This window comes from Malus sylvestris, chromosome 13, assembly GCF_916048215.2.
Source record: "Malus sylvestris chromosome 13, drMalSylv7.2, whole genome shotgun sequence".
Lineage (NCBI taxonomy): Eukaryota > Viridiplantae > Streptophyta > Magnoliopsida > Rosales > Rosaceae > Malus > Malus sylvestris.
The window spans coordinates 4,537,835-4,560,949 of record NC_062272.1 but is presented as its reverse complement, the minus strand read 5'-3'; the positions used below and the strand labels follow the sequence as shown (position 1 = coordinate 4,560,949).

Here is a 23,115-nt window from a genome sequence, read left to right as displayed (position 1 = left end):
ACATTACTCAACTGGACGGCCAGATTTAAATATTTTAGACGAAACTTCCATATTTGACGGTCTGAAGGATCTCGCCCGTCCAATGCATTCCATACGTTGACGCATTGTAGAGTTGTCGTAGTTTATTGTCATGTGGGGGACCTAAACTTGAGTGAGTTCTTTGACATTGATTAGCTAACATGCGCGTGCTTAGTTCATAATTTTGTTTTCTATGATGATTTCTCACCCTCCTCCTCTTCTGCTTGTCCCTCGACAAACATCGAAAAGAAATATTTCAAGAGTGCTTGACATGATTAGCATCAAGTCATGCGACTTGCAGCTATAAAAGTAGGGAATCGTATTCAAAACATTCTCTACATTCTCTAGGCAAATTAGGTTAATCAGATCTCAGAAGCATTAAGCAATAAGCAGTTTCCATCTGGTGTTCAAACACGCACGTTCGTGCACACACGTACGAGAGAGAGCGAGAGCGAGAAAGAGATGTATCCACACAATATATTATACCTTCTTTTAATATGAATATACTTTCAAAAGTGGCATACATATATAAAAGTGTACATACATGTATATAAACAAAAGACTAGGACACGAGGGAATTAAGTTTTGTCCATGAACTGTATATAACTAAAACCGGATGGCTCCAAAAGCATTTGAGGAATCAGATTCCCTTGCAGTTCAAGTCTATTACTTTCGGTCCCGAATCAATGTTGTCACTCTGATATTTGCTATTCAGATCAAAAGTAGCCAACAATCCAGACTTTCTCAGATGGTTTCCACCCTTATCTCTTTGTGTTTGTGTTCTTTTAGCAACTGGTTGCTTTACAGATACACCGTCAGAAATCGGACTGCTGCTTCTCTTGCTCCCAAAAACATGATTGCTTGCTGAATTATTCCATGCCTTATTGTCCGGGTGGATGCCCATTAATGGTAGTTCAACACAGGTTGCATTAGAATTTTTAGGGAGCTTTTCCTCCTTCCTTCCTGAACTTTCGGAAGATGTCAAGGAACTGTCCATGGAGCCTCTCATTTGCTTCCGCTCCACGTCTTTTAGGGTTGAAGTTCCTGTTTCTGTTAACTCTGAGAACGAAGAACTCGGACATCCATTGTTAACCATTGAAACCAGCTGGGTGAGTTCAGCCTTTGCAAGTTCTACTCCCACTGAAGAAGAACTATACCCTGAAAGAGTTTCTTGCGCTTTCTTCAATACCGATTGTAAATACTTCCCTTGAGCTTCAATTCTCAGCTGAAGATGTCTCTGCACCTGAAAACAGAACTCCGGCTTTAAGTACCGATACTTTTTCAATCTTTTTATGAATCGAAGATGGGAATATGGTATTCGTTTATCAATTTTACCTCAATTTGTTCATGAAGTTTCCTCTGCACTTCCATTTGCAATTGGAGAGACTGAGCTATTTGCAAGCTTCTGATATAAACATAACAACACTTAATCAATAGGGAGCTCTTTGTGCTGTTATTTTTCCATCTAAATTCATCAAAGAGATTGGGATCTATTTCTAACTATATTACTCATTAATCTGACTGTGATCTTCATCGCTGATATCCGCGCCGAAATGACCATCACTGCTCTGAATCTCCTTGTAATCTGCATCAAAGTAGAGGACAAATATAAAGAATCGACAAAGATTAAAGAACGAGCAACAAATGATGATCCTCTATAGTTTTCGGAATCCAATGTAATGGACTCACCTTCTTGCTTGATGTCAGCGGAGTTTTCGGACTGTTGGCTTTTCCCTAGCCTGTATTTCTGCACAAGAACACAACAGAGTTTGAGAATTACGCTTTTCGATCATGATCTGGACAAAGATTAGATGTGACGAAACTCGAGAGAGAAAGTGCCTGTAAGTGGCTCTTTAGGTGGTACAAAGTGAGTCCATGAATTCCCATCATCCTCATCAAACTCTTTGGTGTGGCCTCTGTCCATATATGAAACATATATATATACACACACACATTAGAACTTCGTATTGTATTGTATAAGACACTAAAAATAAGGATTAGGCGAGATCAGCTCCTCAGTGAAGGTCACAAGATGCGAACATCCACCCTCGATCCTAAAGAAGAGGGAACATGACCTACACTTCTAGGAGCCCCCACCCGTCCCCCTACATCACCAAGCTTATATACTCAACTATCTGCCCCTCCAAGCTGACTGACAGCCTCGACGAATCGCTGATGAAGCTCTGGAGTCCACTTTAGCCGCGGCTTCGCGTCGGTGGATAAAACCAAATTCATATTCTGGTTTTGCATATTCTGATGAACCATTTTTGTTGAGGTGGTGGATGAGAGAGAGAGATGGCAAGTTGCAGGAACATAAATATATAATGGCGGTTCTGGTTTCTATGATCCAAGCTATAAGGGAAGGGGAGTTTCAAGGTCTGGTCTTTATAATTTGGGAGGGGAGGGGATGGGAGTAGTAGTTGTAGGGGTGTCCTATGTTCTCATTCCATATCTGGAAACATAAAGTGGGGTTATGTTGGAGGCAGAGAATATATGCCATGAGCTGTACTTACCCTTTCCTCCATTTCTCTCTCTATCATTTCATACCAACTTTTTTCTAAAAAAATTCAAAAAATAATTTTATTTTCTTTGCTTCTTTGACTTGAAAGAGGTAGAGAGAATCTCTGATGCAACAAAAACAAGAGAGAGAGTTCAATTTGTGAGAGCCTTAAAAGGAGAGAAAAGGAAAAGTGTATGGTTTGTTCTTATCTTTCTCTCTCTCCTTGTTGTATCTCTCTAGTTTCTCTCTCTAGACTCTATGCATGATTCCCTGATGAATAAGAAACCCCACCATGATTGCTCTCGTTCATGATTCTCCTAGTTTTAATCATTTTTTCTATGATCTCATCTTGATGTGTAGAAATTTTACAAAGAGAATTGGGGTTGCAGTTGTAATTTACAGCCTGTTTATAGAGATAGTTTTTAAAAAACTTGCAAAATCTCTTTTTTGTTTAGTTCGAACTTTTTCTAACAACTTCTCTGGTGTCACTTAAACTAATTATTCGTTAGTGTTTATTTTCTATTTTGCTTCCATGTTACCAAAAAACCCCACCATGACGAATAATAATGGGGCAACTTTGCTAATAGTGTGAGAAGCAATGCAATGCAGCTAAAAAATAATTATAATTATAAATAAGAAATAAGTTGATGGGGACGTCATAATTGGATTTTTTTTTTCTTTTGGTGATTGAAAGGGAAATGGGGATTTCATTTTCTTTTTTATATTTCTTTCCCATTTCTTTTTGTTTTTTATTTTTTGGGTATTTCTTGTTGTGAGGAAGGAGGTAGTGTGATTGGCACATTCCTTTTGTTCTTTGTAAGGATGGAGGAATCAACGAATCTAACGTTGGATTTTGGGACCCCAAACCATAACCTTTTTTTTACTCCGATAGAAGTATTCCCACATAAAGTGAACCAAATCACACCAATTTTATTGAAATAATAGACATGTTTGGTAATCATGACACGTGTGGTAATCATCAGAATTCTGTATATTACAGTGGTTAAAACGGGGACCATATCTTACTAAATTGATTGGGATATATATATGACAATTTAGTATTTTTTGTATAGGTAAGATTATCCAAATACGGGAGAATCTAGTTGTCCAATTACAAAGGTTAATACATGGCACTAAATGCCACACAAGGTTACATCAATCAATGGTTCCTGCCTTGGATGTATCAGAGACAGGGAATCAAAAGTATAAATGCACTTGTTTTTTTTTTTCACAACGATATTTCAAATTACCCTGATATAGAATGGTAAAGAATTTAAACTCGGGTACAAAGGATAAAACTCTGAATAAGTATTGTCTTGGTACAAAGCAACACAACCTCTCTCTCCCTTCTTTTTCTCTCTCTAAACAAATGGAAATGACATAAAGGGCAATCTACAGGCTCTCACTCTGCATAAAAGTCTCAAAAAGAAATATATTCCAAAGGGATTGTTAGCTTTAATTCTGTAATCCATATCCAAAGGACTGAATAAAAAGAAAATTTTGATCAGAAAAGAGAAGAAGAAAAAAGAAAAGAAGGTCACAAATCACAGTGGCCAACAACAAATCGTAAAAGTCGATCGATATCGGATTGATCTCGGGATTTCTTGGGTTGTCGTCAAGAGTTTGATCACTGGATTCAAAATTCAATGATTATTGATCTTCCAAGGACTTGCCATCCCAGTGCTTAACATTCACTTGGTCTGCCTGCTGCATAAATACACAAATGTCCCAGGATTCAAAGTTCAAATGCTAATTTAATTACTTCTTAACACATTAATCTTATCAACAAACTAGACGATGCATACGTTGTCGTCTTTGAGACTGTTCAAGCATTTGATCCTAAACTCATTAGCACAATCCTTGGATACAAGGCAATGACATGGTCACATGGGGAAAATACTTTCACTAATCAGGTTGTTACTCTCATCATTCCTGCAGCTAAAATGGTTAACCGAAAGATTGTACCGGTGGGACCTACGAGTGGCGGGGTCTAGGTTCCCGGTGGTGGTGGAGGGTTCTTCCTGAGCAAGCATTTGCTTCTCCTCTATGGAGCTAACATATCCCTAGTGGCAAGCTCATAGTTCACGTTCAAAGAAAGGAATATAATCATTGACAAATTCTTATGGTAGTGTGGCCCGAATGTTTGAAAAACAAGAAAAGAAGCAAGAGTTAATGAGTTATTGGTGTACCTTTCTCTTTAACCAGCTGCTGTACTTGGAGCTCCTTTCGTCGCTTTAATATATTCCATGGCAAGTAAAGGAGATTCCAGGATGATGCCGAAATGGCCCCTGGTATTTTTGGGTCAGTAGGAGAAGGTCCAGTGAATCAAAAAGCCACAAGAACAAAGGTGCCTCTCATCAATTATTATGCTTCAAGGGACCCCATTAGTGGAGATCTCACAATACAAAAGCATGGAGATAGAAGAAGATGAGAAGAATATGGCCTCAGGAATCAAGAAAAGCGAAACAAAAAGAACCTGTCAAAATCCCACCAAAAGAATACCAAAAACAATTGTTGGCAATGTGGTGTAGAAATCACAATCGCTTACTGAAAATGACGCGAGCAATATGTCACCAATCAATTTCTTTATGTAACAAGTGCATGGTTATGGGCTTCGTCTTTGAGTATAAATGACGACTTACATACTTTCATGCACCTCAATTTTTTGAAGAGCTATAGTGAAATGCAGAAGGAACTCCCCTCCCCAAAATCAAAGGCCAGTTGCATTAATAATACGAGCACGTTTGTGAAGCGTCTTCGTAAACATTTTGCAACCACTGTCGATGTCCTTGTTTTTACATGAATTCTACCCGAACAAATAGTCAGATAAAAACGCTACACCTAAAAATGGACTTCTTTCTATTGTGTTGGACACAAATGTTTTTTTGGCCTAGTATTTAATGCAAGTACAAGGAAAATGTAAGACAAAACTCCTCGTTGAGATCGGATTTTACTACGATGGAGCCACTATGAACTGAAAAGAGTGTCCAACTGCAGTGAATTCAGCTATCTCAAATGACTTGATAAACAAAGCGGCAAGCTCTTAATATCAAGCTTTAATATGTAAGCATATGTAATGAGAATAATAAACAATGAAACCTGTCAAAAGATCAAACTAAAAGCACGAACCAAATGTTTGTGTTACTTCTAGAAGGAACACATCTGGAGAGCCGACAAGCCAATGTTTGGAGCTATCAAATTGCTGTTGAACTTTCTGACAATATAACTTCTCCTTATAGGGTATGCTTAGCTGATCATGCAAGCTTTAGGTTCGTTATACATCTTAGGATGTAGCAAGCTACACATAGATATATACAGGGTCTACCAAGCGCGTGTTTAATTAGCGTATAGTGGATATATTAAGACTAGGGCCGTCTTTGAGATTTTAGGGGTTCTGTTCGAAATTTGTAAAAAGGGCCCTTCTTAAGATAGTTTTAAGTTTTAAAAAAGTACGACAATGTATTGATACTAGAAAACATTCACTTAAATCAAACACAAAGCCACTTAGTACTACGGTCTAGTGGTATTCCTCTTCGCTTGTATGTGAGAGGTCTTGTGTTCAATTCTCGCTCAAAGCGAATTTGAACCACATTATTGTTAGTCCATTGTGAGGCTTAGTCCACTCCCCACCCTCTTAGCATAGATAATATCATTTGTTCAAAAAACAAAACAAACTTTAGTACTCACTGATTGCATGTTTACAAATGTCCTTAATGATAAGTAAAAAGAGCTACAAACATAACCTTCACTAAATAATCAAAAGTTGTTTTATCTTAAACAACCAAACATGAAGACGTTACATATTTCAGAGCAAGTCCACCCCTAAGGACTTTGTGCCAGCATCCAGCGCATTTATCCACTCAATTAAATAGTAATAGACCCCAGTAAACAGTAATAGGCCAAAGCATCTCCACCCCTAAAAATACGCTGGCACCCAGTCTATCTAATATTATATTATTTTATTCATATCAATTAATATTTTATCATTTATTTTATTTTTTATTTTTTCTTCTTTCTTCCTTTCCCTCTCCGATCCTTTCTTTCTCTCTCTCTCTCTCTCTCTCCCTCCCTCTCTCTCTCTTTTCCAGCTCACTCCCGTGAGCTCACCTTCTCCTTCCTCTTCAAAACCTTCCATTTCTGCACGCCATCCACCCTTGCATCTCCGACGCCATCCCCCTGCATCTCCGACGCCGTCCACCCCTGCATCTCCGACGCCGTCCTCCTGCATCTCCACACCTCCGACGCCGTCGCTTCGTCCTCCCGTCGTTCTCCCTCCGTGGTTCCTTCCCTCGCGACATCCTCTCCCGCCTCGACCAGCTCCGCTCCTCAGCCTCCACAACAACTCCCTCTCTGACGTCATATGCCCTCCGACGTCACACTGACGTCAGATAGGCCGGTCCCAAGGTCTGTCGATTTTAGGCCGGCCTGTGGACTGGCTTGGGCTGGGTGCCAGTCGATTTCACAGGCTGGAGTGAATTGACAGGGTGCCAGCCTGGTTTTTTGACTGGGTGCTGGGCTCTCTTCTTCCCGGTGGAATTGCTCTCACAATTGTAGAATATGTACGAGCACACCATCTTTGTCAGGACCCCACAACATGACTGAGACAAAACACAATCATGAAGAATATTCCCTCAAATAATTCAGGCAAGACCAAGTTATTTTCAATGGAACAATACAACGGATGCAAAAATACCTCTTGGTTGACATCCATGAATCCAAGACATAGCAGCATGAAGCAGGTACCTGGAGAGGCAAAGCCTTGGTTAATTGGTAGGAATTCTCAAGAAAACAAATAGGGTACCTCTAATTTATACTTGATTCATTGAGAAGTTGATGTTTTCTTGCCATTTTGGATATAATATAAAATTTTATAGATATTACTGTTACTCTATTGTATTAGTATTAGTATTAGTATTCTTATTGTTATAGTTTATTGCTAGCAGCATTAGATACAGAATCTAACAACTATTTCCAGCAAAAGGATATGATGTATATGGTACCTCATAAATCCTCATCAATCTCTAAGTAACAATCGTTCTATATAATATAACTTCAGAGAAACGTCTTCACTGAAAAACAACATGTTCTCCCAGAGAGACACACACCACATGCATTTCAGTGACTTGTATGTTGAAAAGTCCAGAGACCAAGTTCTATGACCCAAACGCCGGCTGCTTCCATTCCATAACAGGAGTAACGATGATTTAGAACATGGAGCTATCTAACTTTGCAACGGTTTCACTTGGAGCCCTTTTTTCTTCTATCTTTCTAAGCAACTAAAAAAAGCTAAGAAGGACTAACTAATACTTGACCTACTTTCAACAAACAAGAATTTGATATATCACAAATTGATTGCTGAGTCCATTTCAACACTTGAACGAATAATAATTGACTCCACCTCAGCCTCCCAAACCAGGTTTTCAATACAATAGAACTCCGATATGAAGTCTCATATCTCAAAAGATCAGATTGTTAAAATTCACTGCTCTAGTTCTACCGGCACATCTTTGGAAAACATAATCAACCGGGTTGGTGATGCCCTAACACCAAGTTCTCCAAAGGTGAGGCAAATCTAAGATCCTTTGATAAGGGATGCTTACACAAGTCAAGAACCCGCGCAGAATGGCAGAATGGCATAAAGGGTATGAAGCCGAGCAACACTAATTATCAGTCAGAAGATAGCCTTCCTGAACAAGCTTTCCAGGCCACCTGAAGTGCACAAATCCAAAGGAACATCCCGCACCCTGTATAGTATCAAGACCATCTAAAAACTTATTGATGGAAGCTTTATTTTCAGACTAAATACACCGATAGAAACGTGTGATGAATTTAGAACAAAGTTTCTGGTCATGCTTCAAGGGTGAATCTCAAATATGTTGCATCACTTAACATGTTAAATCTAAGTATTAACACTATGCAAGATCTGATCTCAGATTTCGAATATCAAGTAAAGTTGACATGTCCCAAGCAATGAACTTGGTAACAAAGATGTCAACGCTGATGCTCGAGTTGCTGGAGTTTATTTCTCCGTGCTTAATTACAAACTTATAAGAATATAAAGCAAATCCATAAATTGTAATCTGGGCAATTCTTCATGGGAAAGCATAACAAAATACACTGCTGAAAAGATTAAAAAATCTTTACAACAAAATAAAAGGTCATTTCTTTACCTAAAAGAGTAAAAATCCATATTTTCCTAGAAACGTCCTGTCCTACGTTCGTTCGTTGTACTTTTCCTCCGCTTCATAACGCACTTTTCTTAAAACATTTCCTTTTTAGTGACAAATCATATTAGGGATTAAAAATACCAGACACTGTTTTAATCTGTTTCTCCACGATCTTCATCCCAAGATTATTAAGCATAAACTCGTCCCATGTTATTGTGTACAATAAATCTTGCTTCTTATTGTGTTCTAATGTAAACTTGTAGTTCTTTTTTGTGTATAATCTTAAAATTTTGTGTATCAAGTAACATACAAAAGTCTTTTATATTGTGTAACTATTTTCTTTTACGTACAAACGACGGTAGAGGTGGGGCAGATTGAACCTATTATGATCTTAATTATTGGTGCTGGAATAAGAACCCTTAAGTCTATAAGCGCGTTAGCTATAAACCCCTTATATGATATATATATATATAGGTTGAATACTTGTTTGGGCCATAACTCTAATGGTGATACGTACATTGTGTGTCTTCTTCATAAGACATCTAAAAGCAAGGGACCCCTTGTAATTTGGCTGCAACTCTATATTTGAAGATAATTTGGAAGGGTATATGTGAAGGTTGCTTGGAGCTCTCTCATTTCATTTGCTCCTTTATTATTGGAAAGGGAAAATTCTTTTTCGGTTTACTACTGGGAAAGGGCAATTCTGGGGAAAGCATGAAAGTCACACTTAAAATACGCTAATCTTTGCTTAATGAAGAAACCCTAATCAGGTCAGATTCAGTTAGCTTGTGCATGCAGTGTCAACTTTCATGTTGCAATCAATAGATTTATGTTAGCTTAATTAATGAAGAAGCCCCAACTAGATTAGATACGTACATGAGTAACTTGGCTACAAGTTTGAATTTCCTTCCTACAATTTCTCGTTCAAAAATTTCAGCATTTCTATTACCCTTCAACTGTAAAATTCCAAGCAAATAAAGTAGTTCTTGACTTTTGGGTTTAGACTTTAGATGCAAGACATATTTATGTCGGCCAACAGAACAAGTTGTAGCAATTGTGATTGAGGTCATGAATTTTGGAAGACTCTGTCAGTCTTAATTCTCGTTTGAAAACAGAAAAAAGAAAAGAAAAAATAAAACACCTTTGTGGTTTGTTTGTATGATAAAGAGATTTTATTTATGATTCTAAGCTAACAATACTCTCTGTTTTGTAAGGATCGAGAAGAAATGTTTTTTACGCAACATTATCTTTGTTTTTCAAATATATATTATTTTTACAACTCAAATTTGTGACATTTCGAGCACAAAAGAGTAACTTCTATTGCACCAAGGCTCACACTCTTCTTATCATTCCGATAAACAATTAAAATAAACTTCTAGTTAAAATACAAAAGCCTAAAAGGTAGTGTTCCACCTGACCTTCTTCAAACTCCACCTGTACACTGAGGCAGCCACTACTTTCTCTTTATTTGATTTGGATTTCATTGGAGCAAAATATTAAATATGTTATGATTCAATTAAATCAGCTGTGTGAAATCGCAAACCACAGAAAACTGTTCAGCCTCACTTCGATTTTTCTTTACAAGAAACGATAGGTTATATTTCGTTGAACATTCTAGACGAATATCGAGGTGTCAATATCTGCATAATGTTGAAATGATACTGAAATCAGACCCCTTAAACCACACTTGACTTCTAGGAACATGTGTTTCAATATCTGCTTAGTATTGAAATCAGACCCCCTTTTGAATTCAAAAGAATATTATTAAGAATTTAAAGATAAATCATGACCACCAGTAAAAAAGTTGCCGGAAGTGGAATATCTGAAGATGGATTTGGATCCTCTCCTGAGCAAAGGAGACGGCGCCTCTTAACTCAAATACACAGACCGTTAGATTTTGATCTAACGGCTACAATTATTATAACTTTTAGAGGGGTCTTCTGTTTGTAGCCGTTGGATCAATCCAACGGCCCGTATATTTGGGTCAAGAGGATCCGTCTCCCTTGCTCAGGAGAGGATCCAAATCCTCTGAAGATAAATAGTAAATACCTAAAAAATTGACTGCACATATATAGAAAACAGAACTTTCAACCTTCTGAATCAGCTGGAAAGGCAGGATTAGTTAGTGCAGGAAGGGGAAACCAAGAGCAAAGTGATTATACTTCATTTCAAAACCAGTAACGTGTGCATGCATGCATCTTAAGACATTGTCCTTTTGATTTTACCTATATACGTAAAGAAATTAAGAGAATGTCTATGCCACTTCCCTTAGGTTTTTGACAGTGTGTCTCTTTGATTTTCTGGTAGAATGATTATCATATTGATAGAAAGAGGGAACTTGCATATTATACTTAATTGAGATATTTCTCTTATTGCAAATTGGTTTTATGATGGAACTTCAACTTTTTTCATAGTATCAAAGCAAGTTGTCCTACTTGTGAAGCCTGACGGCCACACGTGCTTCACGTTATCCCATTTGTGTTACCCATATGCTAGGCTTGAAATTCGTCACACGCGAGGGGACATGTTGAGAATGAGTCACACATTGATGGAAAAATGGGCATTCTATATCACTGTAATTTTGTTGAAATAGATCATGAGTTTAAAAAAATTAGCCAATTCAAAACTCATATATATGTAGCTAAACAAAACGAGATCATCAAATCTTCTGCATCCAAAATTGGTGTGGTCTCTCTATGTCCCCAATTGTTGATTGACATGTATTTATAAACATAACTTCTCTTAATTTTATTGTCATCAACTTAATATGTGTCAAACAATGATTGAGGCGATATAGAAGCTACACTAAATTTGGGTGTATAAATATTTTTTTTTCTTATGAACAAACAATATTATATAGGGGTGGGCTTATCCTTAAAATGAGTTAGCAATAATGTGGTTTAAATTCGCTTATGACGATAATCGAACTTAAAAACTCTTATTTACAAATGAAAAAGAATATCAATGACCATAATACTAAATGGCAGTGGAGAAGATTTGATCTAAAACAAAACTTCCCAATTCATTTGGTGAAATGATGGACTGCCATCATCTAATTAATCATGAAAAAAAATAGATATTAAAAGATAATGTGTTACGTGATGTAATAAATACATATTACGATGGAATTATAAATCAAATAATACAAATTTGCAGAGCCACTAGAACTAGATATAACCGGAGAGGGCTCTTGGTCCCTTTTTACTAAATTCATCCTGTTTGGGATTCGAATCGTTGGAATTTGATCCAACAATTACAAATAAGAAGCCCTTTAAAAGTTATAATAATAATTAGGATCCCGAATTAGATGAATTTGATGGAAAGAGATTGGAAGAGAATCCATTTCAGATAGGGATGTGATATCAACACATCATTTTTTATTTCTCTCACACCTTTTTAATTTTCGACCGTTGGATCAGATGAATTGAAAAAAATCAAATAATAAAAATTAATAAAATATATAAAAGAAGTAAAAATAAATGTATGAATAGCACATTCTTCCGATATTACGCAGTCGTGGCAGCTCAGTCTCTCAAAAGCGAAAGTGCCATCAGCTTCGAACTACGGGATCAACGGCGGTGATATGCTGATATCAGATGACCTTTTCACTACACTTTTTGCAGGTTGCAGGTGGGTCCCCGACCCTCCATTCCTTGGTAGCTGATCGAATTCAAAGCTGCCCCCACTGGTTCCTGTCCGCCACGTGTTTTCTACTGCAAGCGACCTTTTCCCACGGCACACCCAATTATTTCCCACAGCTGGCATAGACATTATCCTCCCTCAGAAAAGCCACACAATAATTATGCTAACACAAAACAATAACTTCCACTTCGCAGATCTGAATTTTTAGCCAAATTAATAAGGGTAATTTGCTTTTGAATTCAAAATTTTTATTTGTAATTTTCTTCTTATGTTACATTCTTTTAGATTATGAAAAATGATTTAAATTTATATGCAAATGATGAAAAATATATTATTACAGTCAACTTATCCAAACTGGAATAGTCAGCTTATCTTTAGCTCAGTTGGTAAAACATAGGATTGTAGTTGGTTAACCATCAGTTATGCATGTGGTCCATATGAGAAAAATATCACTAAACTAAGAACTTTATTACGGTAAAATTTATGGATTGTGTTTATTAAGGTAGTATTTCATTTGGTAATTTTTATTACTTCCCCATTGCTCATTTGGTAATTTTCATTACTTCCCCATTGCAAAATATAACTTACTAATCATCATAAAGGAACAAGAGTTCAACACATTGCAGCAAGTACTTAATAGCTTTATATAATTTCATTCGGGGGTTAGGGTTTTCAATAGCCCTATATGTTCAATGAAACATAATTGAGATTTTTCTTGTGGAAATAAAACTCTATACATACTTATCCTAAAAATTCACGATTTCTTTATAGGTGCAACGATAGTAAGTATTTATATGTCTCATTTCTCGACACCAAACTTGTCTCAGTCATTTTCTATGTACAAGTTTGACAGTTTTTCCTTTTCAGAAAAATAAGCAGAATTCCAAGCATACTTATCAGTGAAAATTCACGATGTTGGTGGTAAAATATCTATAGGTCTCATTCACCAATAATCCAATTTATACATTCAATGGTACATATTTATGAGTCTTATTTTCTATTGAAGTACAACGTAATATGTTGTGATTAGAAAATGTTTTTTTTTGCATTAAGTACTACAGTCTAGTTGTATTACTCTTCTTGTAAGGTATTAAGTTTGAATATCGTAAATAGCGAATTCAATATTAATTTATTCCCTAACTCTTGCAGTAATAATTTGAATAAAAGGCAAAGAAAACATGGACAAATTAGTGAATCTGACAAAGGCAAATAGCATAAATGAACAAACAAAAGAGAGAATATTTGAAGTAGAAGGCAGGCAAACTGGCAAAGGCAGGTGAAGGAGGAGAAATGTTTCAGTCGAAAATACGGTTTGGTACACTAAGTGTTATAATATAAGTAGTTAAATACTTAAAAAAAAATCAACTGATTGTATTATGATACTTGATGTATCAGTCCGTGTTTTCGACACAATGAAAAATATCTCGTAAAGGAGAAGGGAGTAGTTAGCAAATTGTGAAAAGGGGGTGGAAATTCAAATGCTGATATGGAATGGAAAAAAGAGAGGACAAAGAGAAGCACTATCTTTTTAAGAAATGTGGGGAATCCAACAGGGCGAAAGATATCCTAACGCCACATACAACTTGTGGCTCACAAATCTCCTTCCTTTTCCCCCTTTATGATGTGGCATTCCCCACCTCGTTAAACCCCACTCACCCCTTTCCCCCTTCTCCTCAAAACTCCCCCTCATCCTCCTCCTCGATCAGAACTCGGAGAACAACAAAAAACAACAACCATCAAGTGCACCAAAACCATCAAAAGACATCAAAAGACTCGAACTTTCTGTGCTCTTTGTTCGAAAGACAAATTTTTGTTTCTGGGTTTTAATCGAATTACGAGAATGTCGTCGGAGAGTGAAGGAGGTGGACACATGATAAAGCTGTTCGGAAAGACTATACCTTTGGCCATGGCGCCACTGAACCGTGAGTCTTCTTCCTCCATTGACGTGCGTTGTGGGGCTGTTGACTCTGATGTCGCTGCTACTGCTTGCGGCGGCGGCGGCGGTGGAGGTGCGGAAGACTGTTCCGAAACCAGCCAGAAGCTTTCTTCTTCTTCAGCTGCTACCAATTCGCGGGAAGAGAAGTCGGAGAGAGAAGAAGATGCACAGAAAGAGGTATGTTTGAGCTTGAGTTTTCTATGGCGGCTGTTCTTTTAGATTCTAAGAACAACCCATTTTTCAGAAACTCAGAAATTTAAATGGCTCGATTTTACCTGCTCTTGAGTTTGTGATTTTGGGATCTGAAAATTGACATACTTAATGATTCTTGACTATTTGTTGTCCTGAAATCAAGATTGTCGATTTGGTCTGTGTTATTCCTTTCTTTTCTGTCCTTTTGATTATCCCGAGGCTGTCTTTGGGGAACTTGAGGATTACGTCATGATATTCGGATGCTGGCTGTGTTGGATTTACCAGTCTATTTCGGTTTAGTTTGATTCTGTTCAAGTTTCCGAAAATTTGGATTTTTGTTGATTTGGTGAAAACGTTTTCATTTTTTGGTCAAAATAAAATCACAAAGTTCCAGTTGAAATGGTTTGGAAATCAAAAGGCATGGTGATAAGGAGAAGTTGCTTTTTTTAACTGCACTTTAGAAGTAGCTAATTGTGCTTTTGGCTTCTGAGACTCTTTCCACGGATACTTTGAATTGCTTGCTCTGTTTTACCCATCCATGTCAAATTTGTACGTTGACATGGCTGGTAAACATTTTAGAGGAAAGAAAAGGGAGAATCCTAGAATTTTGCTTCATTTTCGTTGGGATCGGATAACTTTTGCCAGTTGAACAAACGGCTTATAAAATCCGCGATAGCTTTCGGTTTTTCTGCAGTGATTATGTTTTTTATCCAAAAAGCCTCTTGTACCTTTTTCTTTCTGGACAACTTTAGCGTTTTGCACCGTCTGCTTCTGTAACAAGATTTTTTTCTTTCTTTGGCTCCGTTCTTAATCTACTTTGGTTCCCCTTTATATGTTTTGTGAATGACAATGTTTCGGACAATAACGAAATTTATGTATCAAAAGTTCTTCATACCCTTTTTCTCGTGTTTATTCTGCTTGAAAAACTCGAAAGCGGTTTCTGTTTGATTTATAAATCAATGTTTTAGCATGTATGATCACAACAATCTGTTTATCAGCACATTGAGGGAACTCGGAACTGTTCTTGTAAAGCACTTTTCTGATCAGAAAATTTTGTTTGAAATATAGGAAACAATATCAGGAAAAGAACTCGCAGCTGATAAACAGCATGATGATACCTCAGATCGAATCACAGAAGACATAAAAGCTCCTACAACATCATCTGGAATAAGCGAGAATCCTAAAACTCCTTCAGCTGATAGAGAAACTTCATCTAAGAATGGAGACCTGAGCGAGACTGGTAGCTCACAAGACAAGACTCTGAAGAAGCCAGACAAGATACTTCCATGCCCTCGATGTAATAGTATGGACACCAAGTTCTGTTACTACAATAACTACAATGTCAACCAGCCTCGCCATTTCTGCAAGAACTGCCAGAGATATTGGACTGCTGGAGGAATCATGAGGAATGTGCCTGTGGGTGCTGGTCGTCGCAAGAATAAGAACTCTTCAGCTTCACAGTATCGTCACATTTTTATGTCCGATGCTCTTCAAGCAGCTCATGCTAGCACTGCAAATGGTGCGCACAACGCTACTTTGGGAAGCAACGGCACTGTCCTTACCTTTGGTTCAGATTCTCCTCTTTGTGAATCAATGGCTTCTGTATTGAATCTTGCAGAGAGAAACCAAAATTGTGTGCAAAATGGATTTCATGGACCCGAACAAAGACTCGTAGTTTCTCCCACTGCTGGAGATAATGGGGACGACCGCTCAAGTGGATCATCCATTACAGCTTCAAATTCAACAGAGAGGGGAGGCAGAGCTAGTTCTCAAGAGCCTTCAGCTCAAAATTGTCAAACTTTCCCTCCTCAAGTACCATGCTTTCCGGGTTCCCCTTGGCCTTATCCATGGAACTCAGCTCAGTGGGCCTCTGCAATGCCTCCACCCGGCTTCTGCCATTCAGGCTTTCCGATGTCATTCTACCCTGCACCGCCATATTGGGGCTGCACTGTGCCGGGCCCTTGGAATGTTCCATGTCTCTCACCATCCTCTACTCTTAGCCATTGTGCTACAAGACCCGGTCCAAATTCCCCAACCTTAGGGAAACATTCAAGAGACGAGGACATACCTAATCCATCCAGCTCTCAGAACGAAGAGCCTGCGAAAGAGAACAGTTCCGAAAGATGTGTTTGGATCCCAAAAACTTTAAGGATCGATGATCCTAATGAAGCAGCAAGAAGCTCTATATGGGCAACACTCGGCATTAAGAATGAAAAGGGAAACTGTACCAATGAGGGAGGAGGTCTCTTCAAGGCGTTTCAATCAAAGGGAGATGAGAAGAATCACGTGGTTGAAGCTTCTCCAGTGTTGCAAGCGAACCCTGCAGCGTTTTCCCGATCACTCAACTTCCGCGAAAGAACATGATCAAAGCTGAAGTCTGAGTGGTAAACTTCGGCAATGTGATGCAAGGGGGTTTACCTCCCTCCAACCTTTGCTGCTGACAAATATGACACCTTTTTTTTCCATTTTCTTTTTTACCGTAAGGCAATGTTTACTGATCAGCCTCAATGTTTCTGAGTTAGATCATATAGATGTATTTTCTTGAATCTCTGTGTAACATTATGGATAGGTCCTTTTTGTTTTCACCTCAGTTAGTTGCTGCAGAAAGTGTTTTTATACATATTTAGGATGTGAGGTAACATAAGATAGCTAATAAAACGAGAGATATTTGGATGTAAACAAAATCCAATATTTGTTAAATAAACTTTAATTTTTCTCATGTGCTTTTCGTGTTTCTGGTAATTATGATACGCTGATCTACTCATGTGTCAATAAAGCTCCCAATATACTGACTTTTAATAATATCACAAAATTAATAAGTTACAAAATGATCGACTTCTATTGTCTTTAGAGTAATGCGTGATATAATTTTTTTTAAATGAAAACTAATTCATCAAAAGAATGAAAAAGTCAAGGTAGGGCCTAAATTGGGAAGATAAGCTTTGAACTAGTGGTCAATCGGAGGGGCATATATCCCTTTCCAACATACAAGGAATCCAAATTGGTAAAGATAAAGACCATAAAGTGTAAACCGATGTGAGCCAAGTATATCCACCAAACACAGAAAGTGGCTTCTTTTCTCTTTCCACTTTGCTTGCTGGATAATATATCAAAATCAGGGAAGACACTCCATATTTATATATGGTTTCTCATTCAGATATTTCCTTGTCTTTGTCCTCACTTGAAGGAGCCCCAAAATTAGTTGTTGTGGGACCCATTACATGTGATTCCAACAAAAAAATTCTGAATTTTTGCTATATGTTGATTATATTATATGCATACCAAATACTCTCAAGATATAGACAAAGATGAGTTGCAGATGTGGATCAGATCAGTTAGCTAAATTTTTCTTAAACTTCGATGATATGAGAAGAATTTTATTTTATTTTTTAAAGAAAAAGTTGTATCTAGTCAAGGGGCATAAATCAAACTACTCATAATACAAGGAAAAATAAATAAAATACATGAAACAGAAGAAGGGATATAAACCTTATTATTCTAGAAACGAAGACAATAAAGATACAAAGAAAAAAATGTTTTTTTTTTTTTTTTTGTGGGGGTGGGGGTAAGGGAGGGGAGGGGGAGAACACAAACCGTAACCCGTCTAAAGCAAAACCCAAAGATCTAAACTTGCAAAACAGATCGAGAAAAAAAAAAAAGTAAGGTAAACTTGTATGCTGAGATGCACATCAATTTGAGAAGCAGAAGTTAGTAAAGAAAACATAGTCCGAAAACAAAGTAGCATGAGCCACTAACAGATGGGAATCATGCCATACCAAAGTTGGAGAAGGCAAGCCATGTTAACAAAGTGTCATTAACAACATTTACTTCGCGATATATGTGAGAGGCGTAGAAAGTCATATTCCAAATGTGGTTCAACAAATAGACCATTGTGTACGAAGAGGCCAAGGTGAATCAAAATCAGTCAATTGGAGAGAAATTAGTATATTTACAATTCTCGCTTGTATTAAAAGGAGAAAAATTAATTATTTGAAAAAATAAAATCATAGTATCTTGTTCTTTGCAGTGTCAATCAGTAATACGTGACATTGATCAAAATATATTATAAAAGCTCTTGTGGTTGTTATATGTTTGCATGTTAACATCAACACTTATGTTTGCCAACACTTAGGTTTGCATGTTAACATCAACACTTTGACTTTAAAGTAAAACAAAGGAGATTAATATCAAACCTTACTAATCATGTTCTTTATTGGTTGCCGTACGATTTAATTTCTTCTTTTGATATATAAAATAGAAGATAATTAGGGGGAAAAGGGTTCTTCACATGAACACCTTTCTTTTTCTTTTGTTTGTTTTGAACTTTGAAGTTTTAATAGAAAAGTTCTCCCCTGACATGTCACATATGTGTATTTCCTCGTCGCTTGGGCCTCGTTGTTTTGAAAATAATAATTTTGGACTTCAAAACTTTTAGACTTTTAGTTGGGCCCAACCCGGTTTGGAACTCAAACGACTCAGAGACGGCCATAGGCAAGACGAACAAGGCATGTGCCTTGTCCTCACTTTAAATTAGGCCTTGACTTTCTTCATACTCTGCATTATTCATCGTAGGAATCATAATGGATAGGTGTTGAGTATATCCACCAGTGTTTTGAGTTCGAAACTCTCCCTCCTAAATTATGGTAATAGTTTCGAACCTTTTCACTCCCATTGATAATAATAAATTTTTTAGAATAAAAAAAAACGTAGTCTTGATTAAAAAGAACGAAAACAATCTCTTATTCTCATAAATCTAATCTAATGCATCTCAAATTCATATTGTTACCAAAGAAATCATCTTAAAATACTAAATTTGGAAGGCCATATTTCATTTTTGTCTTGGGCCTCATTTTGCATTGGGACGTCTCTGAAACGACTTGACTCGACGCGGTGGATTTTAGGATTTCAAGGAGCAGAGAATCTAGAGATAGTTATGGGCAACTTCCTCCTCAAAAAGGTCTTGCGTTTATACTTAAGATCATATTCTGGGGAGACATTGTTTCTGCTGTGGTCGAGAATCCTCTTTGGTTATGGCGTGTTATTATGTTTCCATTAAAAGTTGCTCAAGCAATCATGTACATACACAACAGTGCGTTATGATATCACATTCACCATGATCAAACTAAGGACTTTTGAGTAAAATGATTTTACACACTATAACTACAAGTCGTTGCATTGAAATTACTCCTGACAGAGAGAAGTTGGGAAGAAAACAAAAGGCTGTTGTCCCAGTTTCTTCGAGGATTCGTAAAGCCTTTTGGAAATTGGATGTCCTCATGGAACATGAAACATTAAGTCGGTCACGCACTAACTATCAAGTTCTGGAAACCAGGCCCGGCCTAGGCCTAGTGCTGGTAGGGCGACCGTCCAGGGCCTAAAATAATTGGGGACATCAAAATTATTAGGATGATATATTTATATATATTTTTATAAAAGTATAAATTTATAAAATTTGGTTCGATGACAAAGAAATTTAACTAGAACTTATGATTTTGTTGTTTGATATTAATGAGGAGTTCTTGGGATCAAAACACCATGTGTGCTTATTTCCCTTTCAATTTTTACAAATTTATTTTCATAAGAGTATAAATATATAAAATTTGGCTAAATAATCAAGAAGTTTAATTAGAATTAATGGTTTTTGTTGTTTAAAATTAACGAGATGTCCTAAGTTCAAAATGCTAAGTGCATGTTTATTCTTTTCAATTTTACAAATTTTTGTTTGGTTGTTAATTTATTTTTAATTAGTAGCTAGTAGCTATGTGAATTGTTATTTATAAACATTTGTTCCAATTCAAGTCTAATCTTCAACAAAGAGTAATGTGTTGACCAAATTTTTAGACCAAATTTGCAAATCATATGACGTATCATCAAAAAGTTTAATTTAATACTCATTTATTACTTATACATATCAATTAAAGACAAAAAAAACATCATTACCTTTTTAATCCCATATTGACAAGGTTAGTATATAAGAAAAAAACACCTCATGATTTATACAAAAACACTGTAAAAGTTCAAATGGAAAACAAAACTCATATCTATCTACTTGTAAACCTGAAGTTTTTTTGTTTCCTTCTCACGATACAAAATGAAATAGTTTTTCCGTGTTTCTAAATTATTAAGTTTGAAGTGATTTTCTAAGTACAATTTTATCAATGTCTTATGTATGAAAACAAATAATTTTCTTATATAAAATGAGGGCACATTTTTTTGACGTCGCCCCAAACCTCAAAAAATTTTAGACCGGCCCTGCTGGAAACTTCCATAGGCGATGTGAACTTTCAGTTCAGTTTGTAGGCTGTTTAATTTCTTTTGTTGTTTTGCATATTTGAAGAAAGGTAGGTTTGGTTCAAACAAATTGAAAATTAAATTTACTATAATTCAAAAATCCCGCATATGTACGTATACGTAACCATATTGATTAGAATATGAAGCGGTTTTAAATTTCTCTTAATTTAGAATGTGAGAAGTCATGAACATGTAAAAAAAAAAACATGAGAATGAGAATGAGAATGAGAATGAGATTAACTATATGCCAATATAATTTTTAAATAAAAATATAAATCCGAAAGCTTACTCTCTTAGACCTACTCCAATCCTTAGTGTAAAACTCAAATTTTAGATTTTAAACATATCTCAACTTGCTCAAACCCTTGAGCCAAATATGAGTTTTAACCCAAAGCTCATTTTTAGGGCAAATTTAGACGGGCTGGCCCACCATATATGTGTACTTTTTTTTAGTTTTATATTTATAAATTTATTGAATTTAACGGCTAAGATCTAATATGATCAAATCTAACGATAAAGAAAAAGATCTAATGGTCCAAATTTAAATCCAATGGCTAAAATAATTTAGAAAAATTATTTTATGTGTTTCATGTTCTTTCATAGTATTTCGCGAGTTTCATGGTGTCAGTTTAGTGATTTTTCAATATTTATCAGAATCTAAATTTTTTTAGGTTAAAATGTTCATAAAATTAAAGGAAAACTAATGAAAATAACTTGAAAACTTTGGGTTTTAACGATAAGGAAAAAATAAATGGCAAAGTGAATAGTACCAAAATTGACTTTTTAGTGTAAAAACAATAACGGAGCTAGGAATTTTTTACCGGGTGGGCTAGTTTAAAATTTTAAATCTCTTTAAATAAAGAAACTTGATACCCTATTTTTCATAGTATCATCTAGCTTAAAAAAATTCACAAGGTGAGCCAAAAACATGTTAAAATTAAACAAATCCAAATTTGTACATGTACAAGAAGCGATGAGAAAAATAATGTAAGAAAAAGAGATGATTTGCAAACTGTATTATATAATTTTATATAGTTAAACCTAGAGAATTCGAATTAGCGACTAAATATTTGGTGGGCTACATTAGAAAATCAATCAAAATTACATGTAAAATTTTATTTTTCACCACAAGCTACCTGTGGCTACTGCCCAGGGCAGCCCTTAACTTGGCTCCGCCATTGTGTAAAAATATAGTTTTTCATTAAAATGAACAGTACCGGGAGCTTTTCGTTAAAGTTCGCTAAAATTAAATTATGATAGTTTACATAATTTTTTTTTTAAAAGTTACTTTAAGAATTCTAAATTAATTCTTTAATGATTTCAAACTAAAAGTTTAACCCATAAGAGTTTGAGCAGAAAATATGTTTTTGGTTAAAACCTAAATTTTCTGAATGTTAAAAACTTTAGGTTTTAACCCAAGGTTAATAGTCTGGTAGTCCTATTGGCCCGTTGGGAATAGGAGGAGGTAACTTTCTGTTTCTGTTCCCAACAAGCTTCAGTAAATTCTTGTGCATCTTCCACGAAAATTTGGTCGACCGAAAAAGAGCACCGCATCTTTACCCCTTGAGAAAGTTAAAGACGTTGACGCTTCAAGTACAAGTAACCCGGTCGCTCTTTTTTTTTCTATATAACATTCTCTAAGTGTTGGTTTGCTCTGTCAACTTATCCATGAAGGACATACCAACAAACACAACTCAACTGGTCTGCCTTTATTTTTCAGCATTGATTTCTTGGGTATTAAATTTCTTAGTTTTGTCTTTACACCACATGTTTCATCCCCTTGTAATATTTTTCTCCACACCTTCGAAGAGGGTTTGCACCAATACCCTCAAATCAACTTCTGATAAAACAGAAGTAACGGAAGAAGTGAAGACGGTGATGGACAGGCTAGGGTTAACATGTTATGATGCACAAGGAGATGATATTCAAGGCGGGGTTGGTGCGGAGGAGGAGCTTTCGAGACTGTTCGATGAGGAGGAGCCTAGCTTGGAGGAGGTAAAGGAAGCGTTTGATGTGTTTGATGAAAATAAAGACGGGTTTATAGATGCTGCAGAGTTACAAAGAGTTTTATACATTTTGGGTTTGGAGGACGGGTTTGGATTGGACGAATGCCGGAGGATGATCGAGGCCGTTGATACGAACGGAGATGGACTAATTGATTTTGATGAGTTTGTGAAACATATTGAGGACAGCTTTTGTTGACAACCAAGCTGAAGTGTGCTTTTGCTTATTGTTCTGGTTTGCATATTGTAATGCCTAATTCCTGTACAACTGAAGTGTGTGCTACTTCTGATTACTTTTATTTTAATTGTTATGAAGTTTCATGGATTACGAAATTGCTATATTTTGCTGTCTACCTAGGTTTTTGA

General features: G+C 36.4%; 3 protein-coding genes and 1 long non-coding RNA gene across 4 annotated transcripts; 2 read left to right on the top strand and 2 right to left on the bottom strand.

Annotated features, from left to right (window-relative positions):
- Window positions 1-483: 483 nt before the first annotated feature.
- On the bottom strand, window positions 484-2,563 carry LOC126594809 (myb family transcription factor PHL8-like). Its single transcript, XM_050261064.1, has 6 exons — window positions 2,151-2,563; window positions 1,858-1,934; window positions 1,708-1,765; window positions 1,528-1,603; window positions 1,354-1,423; window positions 484-1,261 (listed from the first exon to the last, which is right to left on the bottom strand). Exons 1-6 carry the CDS (start codon window positions 2,281-2,283, stop codon window positions 659-661), a joined length of 1,017 nt encoding a protein of 338 aa, XP_050117021.1. The 5' UTR covers window positions 2,284-2,563; the 3' UTR covers window positions 484-658.
- A 1,234-nt stretch (window positions 2,564-3,797) lies between these two features.
- On the bottom strand, window positions 3,798-5,001 carry LOC126595082 (uncharacterized). Its single transcript, XR_007613505.1, has 2 exons — window positions 4,708-5,001; window positions 3,798-4,225 (listed from the first exon to the last, which is right to left on the bottom strand). It is a non-coding gene; the product is annotated as an uncharacterized LOC126595082 (long non-coding RNA).
- An 8,883-nt stretch (window positions 5,002-13,884) lies between these two features.
- LOC126595081 (cyclic dof factor 2-like) lies at window positions 13,885-17,174 on the top strand. Its single transcript, XM_050261426.1, has 2 exons — window positions 13,885-14,440; window positions 15,524-17,174. Exons 1-2 carry the CDS (start codon window positions 14,168-14,170, stop codon window positions 16,817-16,819), a joined length of 1,569 nt encoding a protein of 522 aa, XP_050117383.1. The 5' UTR covers window positions 13,885-14,167; the 3' UTR covers window positions 16,820-17,174.
- A 5,247-nt stretch (window positions 17,175-22,421) lies between these two features.
- LOC126595080 (probable calcium-binding protein CML46) lies at window positions 22,422-23,090 on the top strand. The gene has a single exon (XM_050261425.1). It carries the CDS (start codon window positions 22,514-22,516, stop codon window positions 22,946-22,948), a length of 435 nt encoding a protein of 144 aa, XP_050117382.1. The 5' UTR covers window positions 22,422-22,513; the 3' UTR covers window positions 22,949-23,090.
- Window positions 23,091-23,115: the final 25 nt, after the last annotated feature.

What these genes read in the sequence shown, in the direction of transcription:
- LOC126594809 (XM_050261064.1), bottom strand. Translation starts at nt 2,283, where the DNA reads ATGGTTCATCAGAATATGCAAAACCAGAATATGAATTTGGTTTTATCC. An exon ending in TCAGCTTGGAGGGGCAGATA is followed by an intron (nt 1,935 to 2,150) that starts GTTGAGTATATA and finishes ATATATGGACAG; the next exon opens with AGGCCACACCAAAGAGTTTG. An exon ending in CGCTGACATCAAGCAAGAAG is followed by an intron (nt 1,604 to 1,707) that starts GTGAGTCCATTA and finishes ACTTTGATGCAG; the next exon opens with ATTACAAGGAGATTCAGAGC.
- LOC126595081 (XM_050261426.1), top strand. Translation starts at nt 14,168, where the DNA reads ATGTCGTCGGAGAGTGAAGGAGGTGGACACATGATAAAGCTGTTCGGA. An exon ending in AAGAAGATGCACAGAAAGAG is followed by an intron (nt 14,441 to 15,523) that starts GTATGTTTGAGC and finishes TTTGAAATATAG; the next exon opens with GAAACAATATCAGGAAAAGA.
- LOC126595080 (XM_050261425.1), top strand. Translation starts at nt 22,514, where the DNA reads ATGTTTCATCCCCTTGTAATATTTTTCTCCACACCTTCGAAGAGGGTT.